We start from the raw sequence: 26,823 nt of genomic DNA, 5'->3' as shown, positions 1-26,823 counted from the left end.
GTCTCCAAGAAGCCACGACAAGATGGAATGACACCTTAAATAAGCTAAATGTCTAGCAGGAGAACGATCTGGGGATTTTGGTCTGCGTTGCCTTCGTGCTAGCAGTACACGGCAACGATCACTCGTGTGAAAACATGTACCGTGATGCTTGCAGTATCGGTTCGGTTGTGACGGGGACGGGTATCTGTGATAACACGTGATAACATGGTGTCCTGGTCTGTGGCAATATGTACAAAGCATTTGTGTTCTTGAAAGAGAGTACTGTCGTGAGCGACATCGCGTTCGTGATATATGTCTTGGTCTCGTGTTATGTGAGGAGGACCGTGTGACCTAGGCTATCGTGTGTGTGTGTGTGTGTGTGTGTGTGTGTGTGTGTGTGTGTGTGTGTGTGTGTGTGTGTGTGTGTGTGTGTGTGTGTGTGTGTGTGTGTGTGTGTGTGTGTGTGTGTGTGTGTGTGCGCGCGATAAGTACTGACTGGCTCTATATCTGAGTAATGATTTTGTCCGTGTCAGAGAATTTGCTTAATGCAATACCTGGTGTGAATGTAATTGTGCTAGCTTTCTGGAGTGCCAGACCGTTCTCTCTTCCCTACAAATACAAGGTAAGCTCCGTTCAACCCGCGGAGGGTTGCCAGAAACATTTTATTTATACACATTTACAAGTTTGCCAAAACTTGGTGTATACAAGGTATTGTCGCTTCGACTTCAACGACGGCGACAGGCGCCGGATTAGGCGCTGATTTTATTGTGTGTCGAAAGGCCGTCCCCTTTTGTCCAGCGCAGGTGTTTAAGCAGAGGGCTTCAGGTGGCTTGACCCGAGATGCCCTGAGGCATTGTTTGCTTGGGCGTCGACTGAAAAACTTGGTGGCTTAGGTTACTCGAAACAATGGCTTTTCCCTCAGGAGATCCGCGAAGACGCTGGAAATCGTTGGAATACCCTTTTTGTAGCAAATGTGTGCGCACATGTGCACGCTAGGCATCGAAGGGGGCGAAATGATGATAACAATTATTATCATTATTGTTGTTATTGTAATAATTGTTATTGCTATTGTCGTTGTTATTGTTGTCGTTGTTATTGTTGTCGTTTTTATTGTTGTTGTTATTGTTGTCACTTTTATTGATGTCGTTATTATTGCCCTTGTTACTATTGTCATTGTTATTGTTGTCGTTATTGTTGTTGTGTTTCTTATTATTGTTTTCATTATTTTGTTATTTGTTTGTTTATTTGTTTGTGTGCTTGTTTATTCGTTTTTCATTATTAATTTTCATTTACTTTTTATTTATCTATTTATTTGTTTATTTCATTTACCTATCTGTTTAGTTTCATCTACTTATTTTCTATTTATTTTATATTTTATATTGATTTTTCTATTTATTTTCTATTCATTTTGTATTTTCTATCTATTTTCTAATTTTTCTATTTACTTTTATTTTATATTCATTTACTATTTATTTTCTATGGATTTTCTTATTTCCATTTATTTTCGATTTATTTATCTATTCATTTTATTTATTTGTTTATCTATTTATCTATTCTATTTATTTACTAGCCATATTACCCGCGCGTTGCTGCGAGTTCGTGAATAATCCCAAACCTGACCATACCCCACCTAACTTTAACCCTTAACCCTAACCAAAATATTCTTTTGGAAATTAAATATAGCTTTAAACACTCCCCCTCCCAGGTGTGCGCCCCCCTCCCCGAAGGTTGGGAAACCCTAGTTTGAAAATACATGCATACACAAACACAAATATCATATGTACACATTCTTTTGCGTGCGTGTGTATGTGCATGTGTGTGTGTGGATTGACAATGAATGTCTATAGCTAAAAGGTGAAGAAATGTATCTCGTTTATTTATCTTCAGAATATATATGGTTATATGGGGTTTATCTGCAAAAACCTAGGAGGAGTTTGTGAATAATCTATTTCCGCCCGCACTAAAATTAAATAAAAATAACCAATATTTCAATATTTGGTAAAATTATACAATCATTTTACATTTACATGCTTTCTTCTTACAAAAGCTATCATGGTTTGTGGCAACATTAATTTCACAAATATAAATAATATTTATGGACACATACAATGGTTTGTTTAATCATATTAATTCTTATGTCACAAAAATGCTACGCGAATTAAGGGAACATTACAGTATTGGCGTGTTACCACACCATAAACCACCTAACTTTAACCCTTAACCCTTACCAAAATAAATTTGGGGGGGGGAAATCAAATATAGTTATCCTAGTACCTGGGGTGATAGGGTATCAGGATATATATGGTTATGGGGGTCTATCTCCAAAACCCTAGGAGGAGTTCGTAAACAAACAAACAAACAAACAAACAAACAAATCGACAGACAGACAGGCTACTACTTTATTATAGTAGATTTATTTATTGTTTAATTTTACTTATTATTCTTTATTTGTCTATTATTTTTTTTTTGGGGGGGGGCAGGAGGTGGAAAGGGCAGGGTAGAGAGGAAGGCACTGTGGAAGGTTTTTGCAGATATATAGTATTAGGAAAAAGCTTTTAAGGGTAGCAAAAAAAAATTACAAGAGTAGTAGAGCCCTTGTTAGAGACACTGAAATTCAGTAGTTCCAAGATTTAAGATTCACTAGCTGTAACATCAATGTAATATGATATAGTGTTTCCGATTGTTTTCGCTCATTTCTTTATTCGTTCATATTATATAGAAGAAGAGTGCTGGTACATCAGGGAAGCTTTTTTAAAATTAAAATTTCCAGACTTCCTTATAGATAGATACCGAAAACAGGCCATCGAGATTCTGGAAGGCAGTAGGCAGCAGGGCGGGACAGTCAAAAGTCTCATCTTACCAACCAGCAACGTCGCCACCAACTTGACTCGCATTTTAAAAACTACCAACTTGGGAGTAGTGTGCCACACCAGTAGGACAATTAAAGACATCACGAGGACGAAAATGAACATCGGCAAAACGCCGACCAATAAAACCGATGTTTATCAGATTCCGTGCTCGGGATGTGAAAAATTCTACACTGGGGAAACATCACGCGATCTAAACACCCGGATACGAGAACACAGATACGACGTCCGCAATTATGTCATCACCAACACATGTGTTGCACACAGGAACAGTAGCAACCACTTGATGGACTGGGAAAGTGCAGAACTTCTAATACATTAATCCGACAAGATCCGTAGAAAATATTTGAGCCATCATACAAGGAACCAACACAATTAAACAAAAGAGGGGCATGTTCAATATCTCACCCTACCTAATTACTTTAATACCCATTGCCCACAAAATTTTAAGCCATCCCTAGTTGCTCTCCAACCCCAACGCCCTAATCCCAGTAGACATTTGCCCACCCTTCTTATTTTCTTCTTCCTTTCGTTCTATTATAGAGGTAAGGAAAAATCAAGATCTAGTGGAGTAGGATTCTTGATAAATCGAGAGGTTGCTGGTAACATAGTAAAGTTTAGTAGTATGTTAGATAAGGTAGCTTGGGTTATTATAAGATTGTGTAAAGGGTTCTCTAAAAATAAATCAATTTTATGCATTAACTTCGCTTAGTTCAGACAAGGAAGTTGAGTACTTCTATGATTATCTAAGTCGGATAGTGAATCAAGAAAAAACTAAATACATTTTGGTAATAGGTGGCTTTAATGCTAAAGTGGGGAAGAACATGAGAGGTGAATCATGCTTTGGAAGTTTGGGTAAGTGAGAGAAATGACAGAGACCAGATGCTCAGACTTTACTCTGCCTCCACTCCTGAATTCGCCCAAGCAGTGACGCTCCAAGCCGCTAGCCCAGCAAGCATCCCGATGATCCATTGTAATCAAAATTATTCATATTTTCCTACAGACACATACCTGTGGATGTTTATGGTAAATGTGGAAATAATCAGTGTGGCCCACGCCTTGGAAATCAACCACACGGGTGTGACTTTGTCTACAATGACTACATGTTCTACCTTGCCTTCGAAAATCAAATATGTGAGTATTTTACTTTGATGATGGGATTTTTTTTTTTTTTTTTTTTTTTTTTTTTTTTTGACAATTTGGTACACGCAGATTACGTATTCCAAAACGGTTCATGGGAAAGGGAGGAGAATAGGGCGAGTGTATATTTGTAAGGGATAACAAGGGAGAGGAATTAAGGAATCTGAAAATGTCTTTTCTAGGTCAAAAACACTACTCGATCACTGTCGACTTGTCTTTCTCAAGAAACTAGTGTTACTCACCGAGTAAAAGGCACTTCCAGAATCCATGTTTCCTTTCCATTGTCCTTACATACATGTCTCTACTAATGCTAACAATAGATACGTACGGAAGTGTCATTTTATGTCATTGGCCAAAAAGATTGAAGAGGTGTACATTTTAACCATTTCAGAGCGTGAAAGATTTCATTCAACTGAATGAGATCGCCTGGGAATGGCAAGCACAAATGTATAAAGCAGTTTCCACTCACAGAAAAATCAATTCAAAAGAAGTCTGAATATAAAATGCTTATAAGTAGCAATATAAAAGGAAGAAACATAATGGGATAGCATGTCATACTTTTTTCTTATTCGTACTACGTTTGTAAATGCTGTGGAGGCTGCCTGACGTTCTTCAAGCACTGGATCAGTTGTGTATGTGTATGGGGGGCGACAAGGTATCAAGCATAGAGGTTAGGAGCGACAGAGAGATTATGTAACGAAACAGTTTGGCGAAATAGTACGACATTGACGTAAACGCTGTAGTAGCTACAATAGCACTCTTCTGGTGTGGCGGAGTGATTGTGGAGACTTCGTACATCTTTTCAAAGTGGCTCGTCTTAGAGCTCCTTGAATAAATGTATGTTCATGCCGGACATTTCTGATGTGTGTGGTTGGAGGGAATCGCACGGTAACCCGGTTCATACCGTGTCGAGTTCATAGTCCTAAGTTCAATTCTCGGGACCCATTGCGGACTTGCTCTATTGGTTCCCGGCAGCTTTGGCCAGGCGGGGAAGCGATCGAGCACGGGCCTAGAAAAATTAGCAGCTTCCCGCAACTGATAGGGCTTTGTCCTATCAGAGGTTTCTCACTTCCCACTGCGTGGGAGTGGGATGGTGAGTCGCTATTGGGTGAAGCGCCGTACCAGCCACAGGTATTACCTCCTAATGGTGGTTTACATGTGCTTTGCTGAAGTGGTTTACTCTGAGGATGTCACCGGCGTGCACGTTTCTTGTGGGTGGAAGCGCTGTGGACAATTCCCGTCGAAGGTCGAATGCAAGAGGCTTGTAGAAAAGAGGGTAAAAAGAGGGGTAGAAGACGGGTTGTTGCATTTTGTAGGTAGGTTGTTTGATAATAATAGCCGAGTGAGCTGTCTGAGTCCTCTTTCCGCCTTGTGTAAGTAATAAAACTATTATTTATAAGCAAGAGCCCCGGAGCTCGAGTGTATTGTTGGTATGACATTCCTTCATAATCTCAGTGAGAATTATGCAGAGACTCGAGATCATTCTAAGTAAACAATATTGCCGTACAAAATTGAAACAAAGAATCTGATTAGTGAAAGGGTGGAGGGGGAGGAAATTAAATTGGTTTACGATTATAAGATCACGCCCTTTGGAGAGGATCTTAAATATGAAGTTAAAGATCACTGGACTAAGGAAATCACAACGTCACTGCAAAACTCACGTAGGGTCTTGCATTCGTGCTCTCTGGGGATTTCGTGATAGAACCTCAGAGAAGTATGCTGTATAAGAAGTAACGGAAGAAATATGTAGAAAACTTTTACATTTTCATTCTCCTGGACCGAAGATTATAACTAAAAGAAGTGAGTCGACATATCCATAAGTGAGGACCACAAAGGCGATTACAGTGGCAAGAAAGGCTACATTGGCGACAGAGATAACATTGAATGGATGACCGAAGGACATCTGATGACCTAATTCGCGAGAGCAACCATATTCAGATTATGTACAGCACGTCGTCCTAATATCGCAGGCTGGCAGTGCTGAGGTTGTGTAACCTGACATTTGACACCAGAACAAAGACCGACTTTATGAGTCAGGTGTGCGAGTCGACCGTAGAAGAAATCAAAAGATTTATCAGTTTTTTACTCTCAGTTCGTGAAGTACCCCGTCTGGAGTATTGGCTCCCCGTCTAGGGTATTGGCTCCCCGTCTCGGGTATTGGCTGCATGTTATTGTGGCAGAGTAGCATGCAGTTGATACTTTAGAGTCTATATGGGGCGCCCCTACGGACCAGAGCCACACATCATTTTGTCTGTGATAGAGGAAAACTCTGTTCATAGAGAAATGATGATACTTTTATACTACGACTGTCCCTCCGTTATGCTGTCCCCCAACCCCTTGTTACTGTCCTGTACCATTTCTCTGAATATTCATTTCCTTTTTTCGCCTACCCTGTGGTTGGGGAAGAGAATGCTACCACCAAGTCTTTCCACTTGAGTCGTAAGAAGCGACAAAAAATGGGACGGGGGATGAGAGAGAGAGAGAGAGAGAGAGAGAGAGAGAGAGAGAAAGAGAGAGAGAGAGAGAGAGAGAGAGAGAGAGAGAGAGAGAGAGAGAGAGAGAGAAAGAGAGAGAGAGAGAGAGAGAGAGAGAGAGAGAGAGAGAGAGATGAGAAAGAGAAATGTTAACTTGAGCCGATGTAGTCCGTAGATGTTTCGTTGGATTCCGAAGACGGGATAGTGGTGCAGGTTGCGTGAAGAAGACTGCATTCCATGATTAGGGATGGGGTCCTGTACAGAGGACAGCCAACTACGCGGTGCACATAACACCTTACCCCTGCACTGCACTGAACACTGGTATGACATGATTACACATGCGATGTGAGACAACTGGATAGGTTCACTTTTAACAAATAACACGAACGACATATGGTGTACGCGCAGTTCTTAGTGTCAGCGAGGGGCGAGGATATGGCTGGCCGACGAACCTCAGATCATACGTACGTGCTAACGGATACAACACAAAGAATTTGGGACATGCATGTGCCCATGTGATCGGTCACATGGATATGCAGTAAGTATGCGCAGGGCAGTGTCCATCACACGTACAAAGAATTTATCACTACGAATATACCAAAGAATTACTGATGTCTGTGTACTTTCGAGCAACTGAGCTATATATGAACCCATTACGCTCTGCACTGTGTTTGTGTGTATATGTTGGTGAATGTAACCGATGATCTCTATCTATCTACATATCAAGAGCTCCTTCCCCCTTATATGGTAGCTTGACTGATGATGAAACCACGAAAGAGTAAGGCTAATAGTCACAACGTAAACCTTTGCTTCCTCAGAGTCCCAATGTATCATTATTTTAGAATTCTCCTCCCTATTCCAACTCCAATAATTTGTCTTTATCCATTGCAGATTTCTCGTCTATTTCCTTGGATGAACTAATTCTAATAGTTTCTTCTTGGAGTTCAGATATAGCTGCGTTGCATTAATTTTCTAGATTATTCTTTTTATTACATATCTGACCCAATATAATACATACTTTTTATCAAAATATTTTAACATCCCTGTTTTTTTTTAAATAATTTATGAGCACTATAAATCATAATATCTCATATAAATAAAGTTATTTCAATTTCTTATCTGTTTATACCTCCCAAGATTCTGAAAGTGAGACAGTCTTACATGCAATCTCAGGGACAGATATTCCGTCGCTGTGCTTCAGTGTAGTGATGTACTTGACAGTATTTACTCTGGCTGATACCAGACGATCTTATTCAAGTGATGTGTAGATATTTCCGAGTTCCCTCCTCAACTGAATAAAAGTTGTTTGACATTATCACGTAAGGAAATAGGAAAAAAAATAGAGTATGTCACTCAGTTGAAGCTAGACGACCCCCAGAGAGTGTCGAGAGGAATAAATTCAAACATACACAAAAACACCCAAAAACGTTTCAGTTTCAACTGGGCTTCTTTCAGGTAGGGATTACGTCACTGAGAAGTTCTTCAAACCTTTGTTGTCGTCCGCGGTCCCAGTGGTGATGGGCGGCGCCGACTACAACCACGTCGGTCCTCCTAATTCGTACATCGACGCTCTTGCATTCCCAGGACCTAAAGAGCTCGCTCAGTTCTTGACGACGGTGGCTGCCAACCGGACGCTCTACAACAGGCAAGCCATGATGTGTCTTGATTTCTTTTTTGATCAATCACAAACACCGGCTTGGCCCTTATGGCTACGCTGGTGGTGCTTGGCCTCCGGCCTTTGTTATGAATAGGTTTGGGTGGAAAATAAAAGAGAATGGCAGAAATAAGCCTTTTCGCGAAAAGAAAACGCCGTGCATGATAGTTTGGCATTCTTAATACTAACTTCGACATCATCGTCTTTAGTGTCATCGTCATCTTCCACCACTCGAAAATCTCTTACCGAACCACCCCCAAAGTCTTTACGCGATACGTCACCGACATGTCATCAAAAGTGTCACTCTTGTAGACACTTTTCCATCTAGAAGTTTTGCCGTTTTCGATCGTTAAACCAATTACTAGTCCAACTTAATAGGCTACCACTTACTCCGTGTAAAGCTAATTTAGTAAGTAGTCTTTCGTGGGGAACGGTTTTGCCATTTAAAACAACTCTCTGTTTTCGATCATTCAACCAATTACTAGTCCAACTTAATAGGCTACCACTTACTCTGTGTGAAGCTAATTTAGTAAGTAGTCTTTCGTGGGGGACGGTATCAAAAGCTTTTGCAAACTCTAGATATATTAAATCTATATTGTTTCTTTCGTCATAATTTGAGATGACTGTGTTGTAGAATTCGAGTAAGTTAGTCATGCAAGAACGTTTCCGTCGGAATCCATGTGGCTATCATTTATCAAACAGTTACTTTCTAAATGATGTTCGATAGCATCTCTGATGATAGTTTCCATCATTTTTCCTACGATTGAAGTCAAACTTATATGCCTGTAGTTATTTGATTTCTTTTTGTCCCCTTTTTTGAATATGGGAGTAACGTTAGTTAGCTTCCATTTTCTTGGGACATCTCCGGATATGATGGATTTCTTGACAATAATTTCTAATGGAACAACAATCTCATTTTTCATTTCCTAAAAGATTACTCCGCGTGAAGCTAATTTAGTAAGTAGTCTTTCCTAGCGGACGGTATCGAAAGCTTTTGCAAACTCTAGATATATTAAATCTATATTCTTTCTTTCGTCATAATTTGAGATGATTGTGTTGTAGAATTCGAGTAAGTTAGTCATGCAAGAACGTTTCCGTCGGAATCCATGTGGCTATCATTTATCAAACAGTTACTTTCTAAATGATGTTCGATAGCATCTCTGATGATAGTTTCCATCATTTTTCCTACGATTGAAGTCAAACTTATATGCCTGTAGTTATTTGGTTTCTTTTTTGTCCCCTTTTTTGAATATGGGAGTAACGTTAGTTAGCTTCCATTTTCTTGGGACATCTCCGGATATGATGGATTTCTTGACAATAATTTCTAATGGAACAACAATCTCATTTTTTCATTTCCTTTGAGATTCTTGGATGCTAACCGTCAGGCCCTGGTGTTTTATTAACTTTGAGTTTCTTTATACACCTTTTAATTTTTTCTTTTGTTATATTTCCGTAGTGAGTAAGTTTACCCTAGACTTTTCACAGGTTTCAGTTTGGAGTTCACTTTGAGGTGTTTCGTTTACGAATACTGAGCTAAAATAGTTGTTTAAAATACCACACATTCCTTCATTTGAATATTCAAGTTGGCTGTCAGCAGATAATAGTAGGGCAATGTGATTCCTAATAACCTTTATATCTCTAATGTAACTATAGAACTCTTTGGTATTCTCTTTGGATTTATTAACCATATTCATTTCATATTGTCGTTTTCGTTTTTTATTGTCTTTTTTAAATCTCTCTGTATTATTACATAACTTTAATAGTCATTAGGTGAACCCGAGCACTTGTATTTCTTATAAGCCTGTCTTTTTTTAAACAATATTTTTTCATTTTCTTTGTCGAGCCACTTTGGGCGAGCCTGATTTGGGGGGCGTCTGTCCTTAAATGAGATGTAAGTATGAATCATCTTAGTAAGCGTATTTTGAAATATTTCCCACATCAGATCTACAGGTCTTTCGCTTAATCTTGCCTCCCAATCTGTAACCTGAAGCTCCTGAAGTAGTCCTTTAAACTGAGCTTGACTAAAATCGGGTATATTAGATACACAAGTATATATTCTAAAAAAAATAGCAATTTGAATCTAAGTTGTGATCGTTATTGACAATAGTTTTACCAAGTTCTACATCGGTTATCATGCTTTCACGGCTAGTGATCAATAAATCATAGAGCTTAAAATCTGCATCAAATCTTGCAGTAACATTTCTAAACACCTGCATATAATAATCTACTTATGGAACCAGTTCAGCATTTGTGCTACCCCTTAAAGTAATACGGGAAAGGCCATTGCTGAACAAGCAGACAGGGAAGGCGGTTTGTGCAGGGAGACACACCGTCAATCTCCTCATATCCCAAGTGTGCTCCCTCTAGAACACCAGAGCTTATCTCGCCCACCAATTTTAGACTACACAGGTGTTGTGCACTCAAAGGATTACAAAGGATTACAAAGGCGGAGCATGCCGACAGGAGACCTTTTGATCCATATCTAGGTCGGATGCGAAAAAAATCATATTAATAATAAAATAATTAAAAACTATAATAATGTAAATAACAAATAAAATACATGAATAAAGGCATAGGTATAGTTAAATAGTAAACAAACAGGTAAATAGTAAATAATAATAAATTGACATATAACTAATAATAAATGAAAATCAGACAGACAAATGATAACAAAACAAAAACAAATAATATAAGATAAATTATAACCATTACAGCATCTTACTTAGGTATTTATCTAAATGATTCTTAAAGCTTCGAACTGAACTACATTGCACTACCTGTGTAGGAAGTTTATTCCATCCATTAACTACACGGTTGGCAAAGTTGTCTCTACCCACTTCCAAATTTAATCTATTTCCGGACAGTTTGAGACCATTGTTTTTTTGTCTGATTCTCATTCAATGTGAAAATTTGGTCACTTTTGATGTTGTCAATTCCCTTTAAAATCTTAAAGACCTGTATCAAGTCACCTCTGAGTCTACGCTTTTTTAGGGAAAACAGATTCATGTGTTTTTATCGATTGGAACGACCAGCACGAATCTTTGTGACACGTATAGATTTTCTCTGTATGACACTCAGTGCAACGACCAGCACGAATCTTTGTGACACGTATAGATTTTCTCTGTATGACACTTAGTGCCAGGTCCATTCTTAAGATCTGGCCACCCCCTTCCAGAACACTGCCTTCGATTAGAATTTCTTTAACTATGCGCTTTGGAGACTATTGACATAGGTAACAGTAACTGCTGGGAATAGGAGAGAAGTGTGGGATTCGAACCCACAACTAAGTGAATGCGAGACCAGCACGCTTCCGATTACGCCACCAGCGCACAAATCTTACTTTAATCTATCCGGTATATTCAGAGCAAAAAATATGGACTCTTTAGATACAGTACAATTTAGCAGGGGGAAATGAAACGCTTGTATTTGAAATATATATATATATATATATATATATATATATATATATATATATATATTTATACATATACATATATGTGTGTATAAATATAAGATGTATATATATATACATATATATGTATATATATACATATATATATAGACATATACATATATATATATACATATATATATACATATATATATATATATAAATATATATATATATATATATATAAGTCTAAATAAAAATATTCTTCTAAAAAACGCTGTGGAAGTCGGGGACAGGTGGTATTACGGTGACACTTTGTCCTAAAAAATATTCTTGAAAAAGCGCTTGGGTAAGTCGGGGTCACGTGGTATTCTTCTTCTTCTTCTTCTTCTTCTTCTTCTTCTTCTTCTTTTTCTTCTTCTTCTTCTTCTTCTTCTTCTTCCTCGCGTTCTTCTTCGCGTTTTTCTTCGGGTTCTTCTTCGCGTTCTTCTTCGCATTCTTCTTCGCGTTCTTCTTCGCGTTCTTCTTCTTCGCGTTCTTCTTCGCGTTCTTCTTCCTCGCGTTCTTCTTCCTCGCGTTCTTTTTCCTCGCGTTCTTCTTCCTCGCGTTCTTCGCGTTCTTCTTCGCATTCTACTTCGTGTTCTTCTTCGCGTTCTTCTTCGCGTTCTTCTTCGCGTTCTTCTTCCTCGCGTTCTTCTTCGCGTTCTTCTTCGCGTTCTTCTTGGCGTTCTTCTTCGTGCTGGGGATCCCGTGTTGGGGTTACGCCCCGAGGCCGAGGCCGAAGAGGAAAACGAGGGATTAGAGCGCGGAAAGCTGCGGCCGTAGGCCGCTGTTTGTGCAGCCAAGCCTCCGGCGAAGCCGGGGAGGGCGAAGCCCGCGGCTTGTATATATATATATATATATATATATATATATATATATATATATATATATATATATATATATATATATATATTTATATATAATTATATACATACATATATATATATATATACATATATGTATATATATATATATATATACATATATACATATATAATATAAAAACTCAAAAACATAAATTATCCTATTTTAAATTTTGAAACAAAAGTAATACAATGTAAATGAAAGAAATCAAGAAGTTGGACCAAAAGGTCTAATGTTGGTTTGATCTTTCATTGTGTGTGTCTTGTGTATTCCACAGTTGGTCTTCCATTGTGTGTGTCGTGTTTATTCCACAGTTGGTCTTCCATTGTGTGTGTCGTGTGTATTTCACAGTTGATTTTCTATAGTGCGTCTCTTGTGTATTCCACAGTTATCATCAGTGGCGGAGGAATTACAAGGTGGACTTTTCTCGTGTATATATTGCCCGATTCTGTGACCTTTGCGCTCTCCTACACAACCGAACGGACGTGCTCATCTTCAAGCCAGATCCGTAAGTTTCCAGCGGATCCTTCTTGGTTACCGCTGTGGTCACTTCATAAATAACTCCTTTCGTGTCCATTATAGCTAGGAAGATATGATTAGGTAAATACACACATACATACTCACATACACGTACTGGCTCGACAATACAGTGGTACCGCTCTCGACCGCTCTTCAGCGATCCGAGTTAGAATCCCACCCAGTGCTAAAAAATTCAATATTGCTGTAATACGAAGCGCCACTTCAACTCTGGTAGACAAGGTATTGTGTATGTACTTACCTAATCTACCTAAGTGTAGTATACAGGAAAGGAGCAACACTCATTGAGTCCCCTACTCTCCAACCTATCGTGTGTGTGTGTGTGTGTGTGTGTGTGTGTGTGTGTGTGTGTGTGTGTGTGTGTGTGTGTGTGTGTGTGTGTGTGTGTGTGTGTGTGTGTGTGTGTGTGTGTGTGTGTGTGTGTGTGTGTGTGTGTGTGTGTGTGTGTGTGTGTGTGTGTGTGTGTGTGTGTGTGTGTGTGTGTGTGTGTGTGTGTGTGTGTGTGTGTGTGTGTGTGTGTGTGCTGCCGTTATTGGGTGGCTTACATATGGGGCAGAGGTTCTAAGGATGGGTTCCTTGAAACGGGGGCGATGTTTCTTTTTTAGTTTATTTTCAGGTACTGGAGATTATGTACAAAGGGGAAAGATCTCCCATGGTGAAATAAAGGAGAACGTCTCCCTACTTCCTCTGCTAGGTCCATGACCTAAGCAGCCTATCTGTGTCGCTCGCTTGGAAGCGTGCTGAATGGAATCTTGTGTCTAGTTACCTCGATTCCGGGGGGGGTTGATTGAAGATGTGATGCTTTGCTAGCTGGGAGGTGCGCGGAGCTGAATGGAACCTTGTGGTTTAATTGAAATTCAATGCGTTGAGTTGATGAAAGTTGCTGGGAGTCACTACTCTGGGTTGACGATTCTACTTACAAAGAAATATTGATCCACTCTCAACTTCTACCATCCATTCTTCCTACCCCCCCTTCTGTCTCTCGTGTACGACACAGGATTACTGTAACTTCCTGCAGTGCCAGTTACCGTGACACCTGATACTAGAAGCTGATCGTTCTTTTGATTTTTTATTAAATCCTGTAGGTCAGGGGTGGGCAACCCTTGGCACGCGTGCAAATCATGGCACCCTAATAACTTTTTTCCGGCACGCGACACCCAGAGCTCACCTTAGAAATACGAAAAAACAAATAAATAAATAAATAAATAATATTAGTAAATATTCAGCTTCTTTTGCATAACTTTTGGCAACCGCATGCTGTGCTATGCGACGTATTGGAAGCCTTATAGGAAGGGAAGAAAGAGGGCCCATACTCGTATGTAGGCCTACAATTTTACTCAATTGGCACCCTAGAAAATTTTGTATAAAAAATGTTACTGATTTTGGCACCCACATTTAAACAGGTTGCCCACCCATGCTTTAGGTATTACCAAGAAGTTTTATTAGTTAGGAAAAGAGACCTAGTGTTACCCCAAAGGTTTAGTTTTTTTTTGTATCAATGTTTGATATCTAAATTCATTTGCCATTAAGGTGGGGAGGTATCACGGAGATGATTGAAATCGCCTGGCGGCATCAAGAATAAAGTCAAAAGCGCCACTCGACATAGGAGGAGTTCGGTGTGTCATAAAAAGACTTGAAGAACACAGCGATGGATACAGCTCAACACACATGAAGTAATTTCAGTCTTTAAAACACTACCTCGTAAAACACACACACACACACACATACACACACACACACACACATTTATACCATGCTCCCCTCAACAGGTCAGACCATCACTTTCGATACCACAGCTACCACCAAACTATCACCACCACTGCTACCATGCCCAGTACCAAAGCACTACTGTCCCATTCACCCTGCCACCACCACTACTGTCCCATTCACCCTGCCACCAACACTTATACCACTAACACGATTAGAAAGTCATTGTAACTACCAAGTACCCATTATCAAGTCAAAATTATTACTAGGCAAGTAATGGAATGGTAAACATGGAGGAATTAAGAGAGGAAGACGCTTTCGAGAGGAAAAAATGGAAACGAGTGCTGACCCAACTGACAGACTAATGCCTATCTGAAATTAGATCAGATTAAAGCAAACCATTTTTAAACACTGCTATCATCAAACACGCCCACCAAAGATCGCTCCCTAAACACCACCAAGCACTACAAAATACCACAGCAAAGTTTTACTTTATGTTTGTTTTGTTTTGTTTTGTTTTTCAGGTTGGCAACCCCCAAAGGAATTTTGGGTCGGGTCAATGGAACTTACCCTGACATGGCGAATTGGTTTCTTCAAGGCAGCCAGTGTCGTTCCTGGACTCCAGGACCTGGAGTCAACGATTGATTTTCCAAATATTCTTGGTCCCGCGATGGCCTGAAGCCTCACATATCAGCAACTGAAAATTCGAGTTGAAAGTGGAAAAAAATCCAAAGTACAAACATAAAAACGACACCTTCTTTGAGAAGCACGCGAATTAACATAGTATTTCAAATCTTTGTGTTTATTTCTTTCGTGAATAACCAATGGAGAACTCCCCACATTCCATGATCTTTCGTCACTATCGTCTACCGATGACACTTGAATCCCTTGTGTCTACGTCCCTCCTTTTCCACACTATATATTATGCTTGTTTGCACTCCCTATGCTATGTATTTTTGCACTGAAGATGTAATACACGAAAGCTCTTGCTCCGGTCGTTTCTTTTCATTAGTGGTTACCTTGCATATATATATATATACATATATATATGTGTGTGTGTGTGTGTGTGTGTGTGTGTGTGTGTGTGTGTGTGTGTGTGTGTGTGTGTGTGTGTGTGTGTGTGTGTGTGTGTGTGTGTGTGTGTGTGTGTGTGTGTGTGTATCTTATCCGAGAGAATTTTAATGATTACGAAAGCTATGTCGATAGAGAGGAAATATCTGCAGGGTCACCCATATCGAACAGGTTTTGTAAGAAAGATCAAAGAGCAGCTCACACACAGTCGCAGGACCCACTGCTAACTGGCACGAATAGGGAAATTCTTCATAGACATATGGGATACCGTCATAATGACGGCGTGAACCATTGGGTACTCTGTAGATGTATAGGGCTCCACCGAATAGAATGAATAAGGTGACACCAGAAATACCTCACCAGAAACCAGTTGGCAGGTAGGTGAGATTACTGCCAAAATCCCTTCGTAGCAACCATGAATAGTACAAAAAAGGGGGGGGGCCGTTCCTGTTGGATCATCGTCTTCTAAAGGTCCAACCACATTGCCTTGTGTGGTTACGGGCAGTGTGTCACCGAATGTGAGTAAGCACTGTTATTCCAGTAAGCGAATGACTGAGGTTGGACAAAATTGCTTTATTTTGTTTCTCAACTGATTTCGGTAGTAAATTAGGTGTACTATTCAGAAAAAAAAATAGTTTACCCTTGTCTGCTCACTGCTAGTACCCTAAATTTGCCAAAATCCAAAATGGCCGCCGCTGTGGATACCGATTGCCAAAAAACGCGTATCTTCCAAACTACTTTGATTGTAAGTACAAACAAAGTAATTAATCTTATGTTTTTTAGGTGGAGGAGCTCATTTACAGTAGTATCTTTCATCTGTATCTGTATTTGCAGATAATCGTATGTGTACTCAAATGTGTCCGATATAATGGTTATATTTTCCACTATTCTGTCTTATTTGTAAGTCACAGCATGTATTTACTGTTATGACATTTTTCTAGATTGGTAATGGCTTTCTCTTCATTTTCACAGATAGCTTGTGCATGGAATAACAGTATATTTATGGTGGAGGAGATTAGTTAAGCAGAAATGGCATGTGTTATCTGTAAAGAACTTATTAACTTGGACAAGCCGGATGATTATGCCCGATTGACAGAGAAAGGGTGTACTGGCATTAACAAAGCAAACAAACAAAGAAGTTTAGATGTACCTGATTTAGTTTATGACGAAAATCATGATATCTTTGTTCACAAAGTATGTAGAGGTAGGCATACAAATCCAAAAACTATCAAATCTGCCAAAAAGCGTGTATCATCTGAAGAGATCAAACTAAACCTGAGATCAGCTAAGGGAAATATTTTTTATTTCAAAACTCACTGCCTCCTCTGTGGATTGTTTGTGGAAACATGTCTAGCACAGAAAAATCCTTCTAAAGCTAGTTACAGATACAGCCGTGTTATGACACTAGGGTTTCAAGAGAACATTCTAAGCCACTGTGATATCAGAGAGGACGAATGGGCTTTGAGGGTCTATTCACGCCTCTCAGTGGTTAATGATCTGCCAGCTGAGGAGGCCCTGTACCATCATATTTGTAAGGACCTGTTCATGAAGGGAAAGGCTCCTCCAGAATTTGCATCTGAAGAGTGCACTTTTTCCACCAAAAGAAGAAAAGTGGGTCGACCTAGAAACACATCTAAACTTGGTGCTATTCAATATGCAATTGAATTTTTGGAAAAGAATGATGACGAGACCATTATATTGCAAGACTTGCACCAAGTTATGCTCAGAGAGAGTGGACTGAACGAAGAGGAAGTCTACACTCCCAAGCAACTGAAACGAGAGCTGGAGAACCACTATGGGACAAGGGTATCAATTACTACCATCAGACAATGCCCTAATGTCGTAACCCTGACGTCCAATGTTAAATCCATCATTCAAGAAGCCCATGACAGAGCAAGTGAAGTGAAGGAACTCTCGGATATGGACAAACTCATTGAAATTGTTGGGAAATTAATAAGAACAGAGATAAAGCCAATGGAGCATAATAAAGGGGAGTATCCTACAACAGAAGACATAGGCTCTGTCGAATCAAATATTGCATACTTACCTCATTCATTGCGAACTCTCCTAGGCAGCATTATCAAGAGCAGGAACGCAAAGCTGCATATCGCCTCAATAGGCCAGTCAATTATGCAGTCCACTTGTCCACGCTCATTCCTCCCACCCCTACAAGTTGGTCTCAGTGTGGCACTGGAACACAAGTATGGTCACCGTCATCTGGTTGATATGATCAACAAACTTGGCTTCTGTTCCTCATACACAGAAGCAAATAAGTACAGAACTAATGCTGCTGTATTGCAAGGCGATAATCTCCCAAAACAAGTGGCGCAATCATTTATCCAATACCAAGCAGACAATGTTGACCAGATGCTGCCAAGGACTTGCAGACCATTCTGAACTACTTCTGTGAACGAAAACCTTTTTCCCGGGATTCGATGGTACTGCGTAGTCTATCAACTGGAGTTATTGCCAACAAGTCTGTGAATGTAAAAGAAGCCGAGCTTGTTGGTCATGCTCTCCTGAAATCTATGCAGGGCAAATCGGTAGCAGAACACAAGTTCTGCAAGAAAGATCAGGTCACTACACTTGCTGCCTCAACTTATATTGCTGTTGAAGGAGAACGCCTGGAGATTGACCCAAAACAGTTGTTCCAGCGACTTCTTGTGGCAGGAACAAGAACTGTTGATACAGAAACTTTGTTCACATACGAGTTATCAGCTTACCCTACAGCTTTGTTCGACCAAAATCTCTTGATGCGTCTGCCAGACAAAGCCAGTCTCCAGTCAAGCCTGGTGGACAAGGTACCATCCTGTTTAGTAACTCAGTATCCAGATGATGTAGTGTATGTTCTTGATGGTGGTGCCCTTTTGCAACGGCTTCCATGGCCCAACCAAACAACATATGCCAACCTGTCTAGTCTGTATGTGCGGCATATTCTTCACCACTACAGACATGCTCTCGTTATATTTGATGGGTATGGAAGTGGTCCCTCTACCAAGGATGAAACACATCAGAGACGTTCCAGCGCAAAGACCATCGGAGCATATACGGTACGTTCAAGATGACTAGATTATTGTGTAGGTAGTTGACCTTGTATCACTTGACTCAACTATATAATTCAATGAAGGGCTCTTGTCCGAGCCATGTTTGAACACATCTCAGTCCATGGGCGTAGCTAGAAAATTATATAAAGGGGGCCCAGAATTTGTATGTCTCCACGTCAGCGAGAAAGTGGAAAATATGTCCAAAAACTCAACGGAATTCAGTTGATTTTTTTTGGTGGGGGGCACAGCCCCCCTGACCCCCCATCTGGCTACGCCCATGTCTCAATCGCATAAAAAATATTGTAAATGAATTCTCTGACCCCAAACGTATAAGATTTGACACTCTGTTTGCAATTACAGCCCTATTAGTATCGAAGATACGCAATTTTTGGGATTCGAAACCCACAATGGCGGCCATTTTGGATTAGGCCAAATTTATAATACTGGCAGTGAGCAGACAAGGGTAAACTATTTTTTTCTGAATAGTAGACCTAATTTACTACCGAAATCAGTCGAGAAACAAAATAAAGCAATTTTGTCCAACCTGAGTATTTTTTGGGGCTTTAATTACCGGACTATGTCCAAGCAGTTCGAAGTCTTGGACATTGAATAACATAAAAATATTAAGATCTATACTTACAACGCAAGAACTCTCTCAGAAGACCACAGGCTGGAGAATTTAATGGAAGAACTAGAAAACATCAAGTGGGACAATGTAGGAATGAGCGAAGTCCAAAGAGTGGAAGAAAAGCTGCCACAATTACAAGATGGTCACCACCTGTTCTACTATAGAGATAAGGACAAGGAAAGATCTGGTGGAGAAGGATTTTTGATAAATCGAGAGGTTGCTGGTATTATAGTCAAGCTCAGTAGTTTATCAGACAGAGTAACTTGGATTGTTATTAGGCTGTGTAAAAGGTACACTCTAAAAATAGTTCAGGTTTATGCACCAACTTCACAGAGTTCAGATGATGAAATTGAGTACTTATGTAATGATTTAAGTCTATTAATGGATCAAGAAAAAAGTAAGTACACGTTGGTGATATGCGACTTTAATGCTAAAATGGGGAAGAAGATAGGAGATGAGTCGTGCACTGGGAAGTTTGGAGTAGGTGAAAGAAATGACAGAGGCCAGATCTTAGTCAGTTATGCAGAAAACTACAACATGAGAATAATAAACACTTTCTTCCAAAGGTGTGTAGGTCGTAAATGGACCTGAAGAAGTCTAAATAGAACAACAAAGAACGAAGTAGACTTCATATTAGGAGATGAGAGCAAGAGTGTTGGCAATGTTACGGTCATAGATAAAGTCAACATAGGTAGTGACCATAGAATGGTAGGTTGTACAGCTAAATTTAATTTCAGGGCCGAGAAAAATAAACTCGTTTTGAAAATTAAATAAGCCTTGCAAGGGTTAAGAATAATAATGAGAAAAAAAACAGTTATAAATAAGAAATATATTCGAAGCTCTAAAAACTAACGAGGACACCGTCGAAGATATGAATTTGAATTTAGTGAATATCATCAGGGAAAGTAGAAAGTACAAAAAGTATTAGAGAAAACAAATACTTCAGAGCTACAAATGATCTAATTAAAAGAAGAAGGACCATACAGATTAAAAGCAGGAGAGACGAAATAGAAAGAGTAGAACTAAAGAAACTTATCAACAAAAGGCAAAGACCAAAGAAAAGAAAGAGAAACATAGAGGAGGTAGAGGAAACTATTCAGAAAGGTAAATGTATTAAAGAGATCGAGCGCAGACATGCTTTAGGAAGACAGAAAATGACATGTTTGAAAGATAGAAAAGGAGAGATCATTAAATGCATAGACAGAAAGGTAAGAAGAGTAGAAGTTTAACAAGAGCTTTACTTGTCGAAGACCGTAGTTGAGTCAGTAAATTCATCTATAGACGTTAGTAGTATACTAGAGATTACAAAGGAAGGAGTAGAATTTGCTCTAAAAATATGAAACAAGGAAAGATTCCTGGAGAAGACGGTATATTTATAGATTTTTTTTTAACGCAGAGAAAGAAGTTCATATTATGTTAGCTCAGTTGAACACCAAGTGCTTACGTCTACAAAGTGTTCCTGAAACCTAGTGCAATGCTATAGTGATTTTGCTTCATAAGAAAAGGAGACCAGAAGGACCTTAGTAACTATCGACTGATTAGCTTGCTATCAAATGTATATAGAGCATTCTCAAAGATTCTTACATATAAACTAAGTCAAGTTTTAGATGGAAGAAAAACGACAGAATACAACATACCTCTCTGTTTAGATTTTATCGATTATGAGAAGGCCTTTGACTCGGTAGAACAAATAGCAATAATAAACTCGTTACGCAAGCAAGGAACAAAGGAACAGATCGTAAGGGTTTTAGAAAAGATTTATGAGGAAGGTACCGCTACAATTCGACTACGTAAAGATGCAGAAAAGATCAAGATCGAGAAAGGAGTACGGCAAGGCAATACAATTTCACCCAAATTATTTACAGCTTATTTGGAAGAGATTTTTAGAAGGCTGAGTTGGGAAGAGAAAGGTTTGAAGATTAATGGCAAATATTTGAACACCCTAAGAATTGCGGATGACATTATTCTTATTTCAGAAAGAGCAGAAGACTTGCAAGATATGCTGAGTGATCTGAAAAAGTCTCAAAGTAGGTTTAAAAATTAATAAGAGTAAAGCCAAAGTAATGTTCAACACGAAAGTGCAAAGTAAAGATATATAATCGATGGTGAGTCTTGATGAAGTTGAAGAATATAATTATTTAGGCCAGATGGTTAAAGTGACAAAGAATTATAATAATGAAATAAAAAAGTATTACAATTAGTTGGAAAATGTTTGGTAAGTATAATAAAATCGTGAGAGACTCTGTACCTATATGTTTGAAACATAAAATTTACAATTAATGCATTTTGCCAGCAATAATCTACGAGTGTGAGACTTGGAAACTGAAGAAGGCGATAGAAGCAAAGCTAAGGACTGCACAGAGGAGAATGGAGAGATCAATGATGGGAATAACGCTGAGAGACCGAAAGAGAGTAAGTTGAGTGAAAGAGCAGACTAGTGTGAAAGATATTGTTGAGGCGGTAAAAGAGAGGAAGTGTAATTGGGCAGGTAAGTTAGTGAGAACGACTGATGAGCGATGGAACAAGTGTGTTACTGAGTGGACGCCGCGAGATGGGAAGCGTGGAAGAGGGAGACCAGACAGAAGGTGGAGAGACGAGATAGAGAAGTTTGCAGGAATGACGTGGCAGAGGTTGGCGCGTTCGTGTGAATGATGAAATGCTATGAAAGAGACCTTTGTTTAGCAGTGGACTCATGATGGCTGATTTTATATATATATATATATATATATATATATATGTATATATATGTATATACATACATACACACACACACACACACACATATATATATATATATATATATATATATAGTATATAATTAGATCTAAAAATCAGAGAGAACATAGAGCATATCCCTAGCCAAAATAGGAGTAGGATTGCAATTACCATATTTCATGGACCTACATTTAATAACCATACATACATACATATATACATACATACGTACATACATACATACATACATACATACATATGTACATACATACATACATACATACATACATACATACATACATACATACATACATACATACATACATACATACATACATACGTACATACATACATACATACATACATACATACATGCATACATACATACATACATACATACATACATACATACATACATACATACATACATACATACATACATACAAACATACATACATACATACATACATATATACATACATGCATATACTAAGGGGTTTTTCCGCCTTACAAGGGAAGTAGCCAAAGTCAAAATCATAAATCCACTCCCACCCATTTCGTCCCCACATATTTCACTCCTATTCACCACCCCTGCCTCCCTCTTTCCTTGGCTTCTACTAGATGACGGGTCATCCCTGCAGTTTGCCTACTGACTTGGGTCAGAGGAAATGTAACAAGACGCAGCACATCCACAGCAAGGCCGCTTCATTTAATCGGCGACCCCCCCATCTCCGTCCCCTCATGCAGAAAAGGAGAAGACGGGGAGAAATCCCTTCGGGCTGCGTCAAATTATTTCTCATACATACATCCTCCCCCCCATCCCCCACTCCCCCCCATGCATCACAGCACTATCCATACACAACCATTCTCCATTCACCCCTATCTTCTGTCCTCTCCCATCCTTCCTCAACAGACAATCCTCTCTTTTGTAATGCCCCTTTCACCCCATCCATCCATCTCATCCTAGGACGCCCCCTCATATTCACTCCTTCCACCTCTGCCTTCCACACCTTTTTTACTAATCTTTCTTCACTCATTCTTTCCATGTGTCCAAACCATCCTAATACTCTTTCATCAACCCTATCTCCCAGCTCCCTTTCCACCCCTGTTCTCCTCCTCACCTCCTAATTTCTCACTCTATCTAGCCTAGTAACCCCTATCATACTTCTCAGACATTTCATCTCAAACACATTCAAACTCCTTCTCTCTTCCTCTCTCATGTTCCATATTTCTGCCCCATACAGTGCTGTCGGCACAATCACTCCTTCATATAACCTTCTCTTAGCATCCATTTCCAGATGTTTATTTCTCATTACCCTTTTTAATCCAACAAGGCATTTACTCGCTTCTCTCAATCTACATTCTACCTCCACCCCCACTCCTCCCTTTCCTGTCATATTCACACCCAAGTATCTAAAACTATCCACCTCCTCCAGTCTTTCACCCTTAATGCTCACTTCCAGCCTGATGCCACTCTCTCCCTTTGTATATCTCATCACCTTACTTTTGCTCACATTTACCTTTAGCGTCCTTCTTTCACACACCTTCTCAAACTCTGTCATTAACTTTCTCAATCCCTCCTCTGATCCTGTTACAAGCGCAGTGTCGTCAGCAAACAACAACTGGTTTATTTCCCACTTTTCTCCATTTTCTTTAACCATCTCCATCCCCTGACCCACTACCCTTGCATTCACCTCTCGCACCACCTCATCTATGTATAGATTGAACAGATTGAACAGCCAGGGTGACATAACACATCCCTGATGAAGTCCCACCTTTACCTCAAACCATTCACTCTCTCCATTTCTAATCCTAACAGAGGCTCTACTACCCTCGTAAAAACTCCTGACTGCTCTTAACCACTTTCTTCCTATCCCATATATCTGCAGTACCTACCACAGTGCCTTCCTGTCTACCCTGTCATAAGCCTTTTTCAGATTCATAAAAGTTAAAAAAAAAAAAAAAAAAAAAAAAAAAAAATATCCTTACCTTTTCCTATATCTTTCTCACATATCTGTCTTACCACAAAAATCTGATCTACACAACCCCTACCCGTCCTAAAACCACACTGTTCCTCACCAATTACTCCCTCTGTTCCTCTCCTAATCCTCTTAATCAAGACCCTCCCATAAGCCAACTACACTTAACAAGCTGATCCCTCTGAAACTACTACACTCATACTTGTCCCCCTTTCCCTTGTAAAGTGGAACTATATAGGCACTCCTCCAGTCCTCCGGCACTCTATCCTCTCTTAAACAAACATTAAATAACCTCACCAGCCAGTCCACCATCACTGTACCTCCTTTCTTCAGACATTCTGCATGGCATCCATCCAACCCAGGTGCCTTACCTGCTCTCATCATCTTAACAGCTGCTTTCACTTCATCTTTCCCTATTTCTCCTCCATTTTCCTCACTCATCACTCTCATTTTCTAGCGCTTCCCACTGCAACTACCTTTCTATGAATGCCTGCTTCTCTTCTACACACTTCTTTGCTTCCTCATCCCACCACTCACTACCCTTCCTTCTATTTCCTCTCGCCCTCCTTGTTCCACACACCATCTTTGCAACCTTATGACTTCCTCCTTGAGTCATTCCTATTCCTCCTCCACTCCTAGCTCTACTCTATCCTTCACTCCCTCCCACTCCTTTCTCAGCTTCTTATACTCCTTCTCCTTTTCTTTCTCATCTAAGCAGTTCACTCTAAGTACCTCCCTACCTTCTGCCCTTTTCCTCTTTCTCCACCTATTCTCCACTCTCAATTTACCTTCCACCAGAAAATTATCTGATGTTCCCCCACTCTCTCCCCTTAGAACATGTACATCCTTAACTCTTCCTACCATATTCCTGGTCACCACTATGTAGTCCATTAACGCTCTGTCTACCACCCTTCCATCCATCACCTTCTCCCATGTGTACTTATGCTTGACTTTCTTCCTAAACACTGTATTTGCTATCATCAACTCTCTTTCAAGACACATCTCCACAACTCAGCTAATAATTAGGGTTATGTGTGAAGTCCATGGCAGTGACGCGGAAAGCCTAGACAGTGAATCTCTTGGTAATTATTTCTTTTTCACCTCCGTTAAAACTTATTTTTAAGAACTTGGAATCAAGTTTAGAATTTATTTGCAAATCATTAATTCAATTATATGTTTTTAGCTATAATTATCTTGTTATTCATGTAAAATTTGAAGAACAGTGTTAAACTTTCCATCTGTTTATTTTCTTATTTTCATGACGCAACTGGAATGGCGACCTTATGTAATTCTATGAGTATATTTTCCCAAAGACATAGGGTCTTGGGAATCATTCAGATCATCTTAGAATATTATATGTTACAAGTCAAAAGTACTCGTAAGATTCGTAACAATGTGCTTTAGATGAAATGCCTGGGAAGTATGGTAGGGGTTACTAGGTTGGATAGAGTGAGAAACGAGGAGGTGAGTAGGAGAACATGGGTAGAAGGAAGGGGAAGGGAGGAAGAGGACATAAGATATGGGTGGGTGGAGTATGGTTGTGTACGAATTATCCTGTGATACATGAAAGGTGGATTCCATCAGAAGCATAAAGATCATGTCGCCTGGAAAAGAGATACCAAGTATCAAGAAAGTGGTATCCCAGTTGCGTGCACAATTGTGATATACTCTCATTGATCCCTATGACTCTACTGTTCCAACACGAACCAGCGTAGATTCTCGGAAGGATCCCACAGACTACGTGACGGCTTCCACGCTCCTTCATCTCCTGAAGGAGGACCTTGTAATTCCGAACAAGTTCCTCTGATCTCACCCTACCCACATCGTTACTTCCCGTATGAACAATCGTAACCGCGTTCGTCCGTCTTTGATCCCTGATGGTCTAGGTACAACCGACGATCCCACGGCCCGATTGACATACAAAATTGCAACGTCGTTTAGTCTTCCGCTGTAGGATGTGGTCATAGCCTCGCACCATGAAATCCCCCACCACCAAGAACTTCTGATTTTCAGCCGCCTCATCTTCCAGCAGAACAAAACGATTGGCTAGATCTAGCGGTTGCTACACAGAGAACCCGCTTACCGAACGCAAGCTCGACAACCGGGACCCCACAGAGCACCACTTGCCCACGGCAGTGGCAGAAGTGGAAGAGGTGGAACGCTCTTTGGGTTGTGGGGAGGATTCACTCTTCACACAGAGCACACTCTTAAGAAGACGAATTTCCTCCTCACACATCCTGAGACGGTCCTCCAAGTTCACACAACTTTCACAAACCATTTCTCTAGTATACATTTTTCATTTTCCAGGTCTTTCGTCTTTTTTCCATTTTATCCAAGCTTTATCCCATTTGTCTTTTAACTCCCTACATCTTTTGTTGTACCAACACTTTACATATTCTTTTTCTTGCTTTTGTCTTGGAATATACTTTTCCACTCCTTCTTTATTAATTTTTGTCAAAATATTCCATTTCTCTTCTACTGTTGTTTCCTCCTTTTGTATTCTTTCCCAGTCTGCTTTTTTTAAAGAATTCTCTTATTTTATAAAAAAAAAAAAATCATACATCAATCTTTCCTTTCTGTATTGTTCATTTTCTCATGTATTTTCCTCATTTAGTTCCAGTTCAGCCAATATGTGGTCACTTTTACTTATTGGTGTCTTATATTCAATATTTTCCACTATTTCGGGTTCTGATGTGATTATTAGATCTAGTCTCGATGATTATTCCTCATT

General features: G+C 39.6%; 1 protein-coding gene across 9 annotated transcripts in view; it reads left to right on the top strand.

The window, feature by feature from the left end:
- The window catches only part of LOC143029202 (alpha-(1,3)-fucosyltransferase C-like), an 85,415-nt gene extending 69,770 nt beyond the window's left edge, over positions 1-15,645 (top strand). For 7 of the 9 annotated variants that reach the window (XM_076191763.1, XM_076191768.1, XM_076191760.1 and 4 more), the window contains 4 exons: positions 3,850-3,980; positions 7,916-8,105; positions 12,800-12,919; positions 15,180-15,645. In XM_076191763.1, coding sequence (XP_076047878.1) covers positions 3,850-3,980; positions 7,916-8,105; positions 12,800-12,919; positions 15,180-15,300 — 562 coding nt within the window. In that variant the 3' untranslated portion in view covers positions 15,301-15,645. The remainder of the gene's footprint in view (positions 1-3,849; positions 3,981-7,915; positions 8,106-12,799; positions 12,920-15,179) is intronic. The other 2 variants (XM_076191767.1, XM_076191762.1) reach the window with 2 other exon arrangements.
- Positions 15,646-26,823: the final 11,178 nt, after the last annotated feature.

This window comes from Oratosquilla oratoria, chromosome 10 (genome assembly GCF_046742065.1).
Source record: "Oratosquilla oratoria isolate Oo_2021 chromosome 10, ASM4674206v1, whole genome shotgun sequence".
In the NCBI taxonomy this organism is placed as follows: domain Eukaryota; kingdom Metazoa; phylum Arthropoda; class Malacostraca; order Stomatopoda; family Squillidae; genus Oratosquilla; species Oratosquilla oratoria.
The sequence above is the reverse complement of the archived record's forward strand: the minus strand, read 5'-3'. Positions and strand labels throughout refer to the sequence as shown.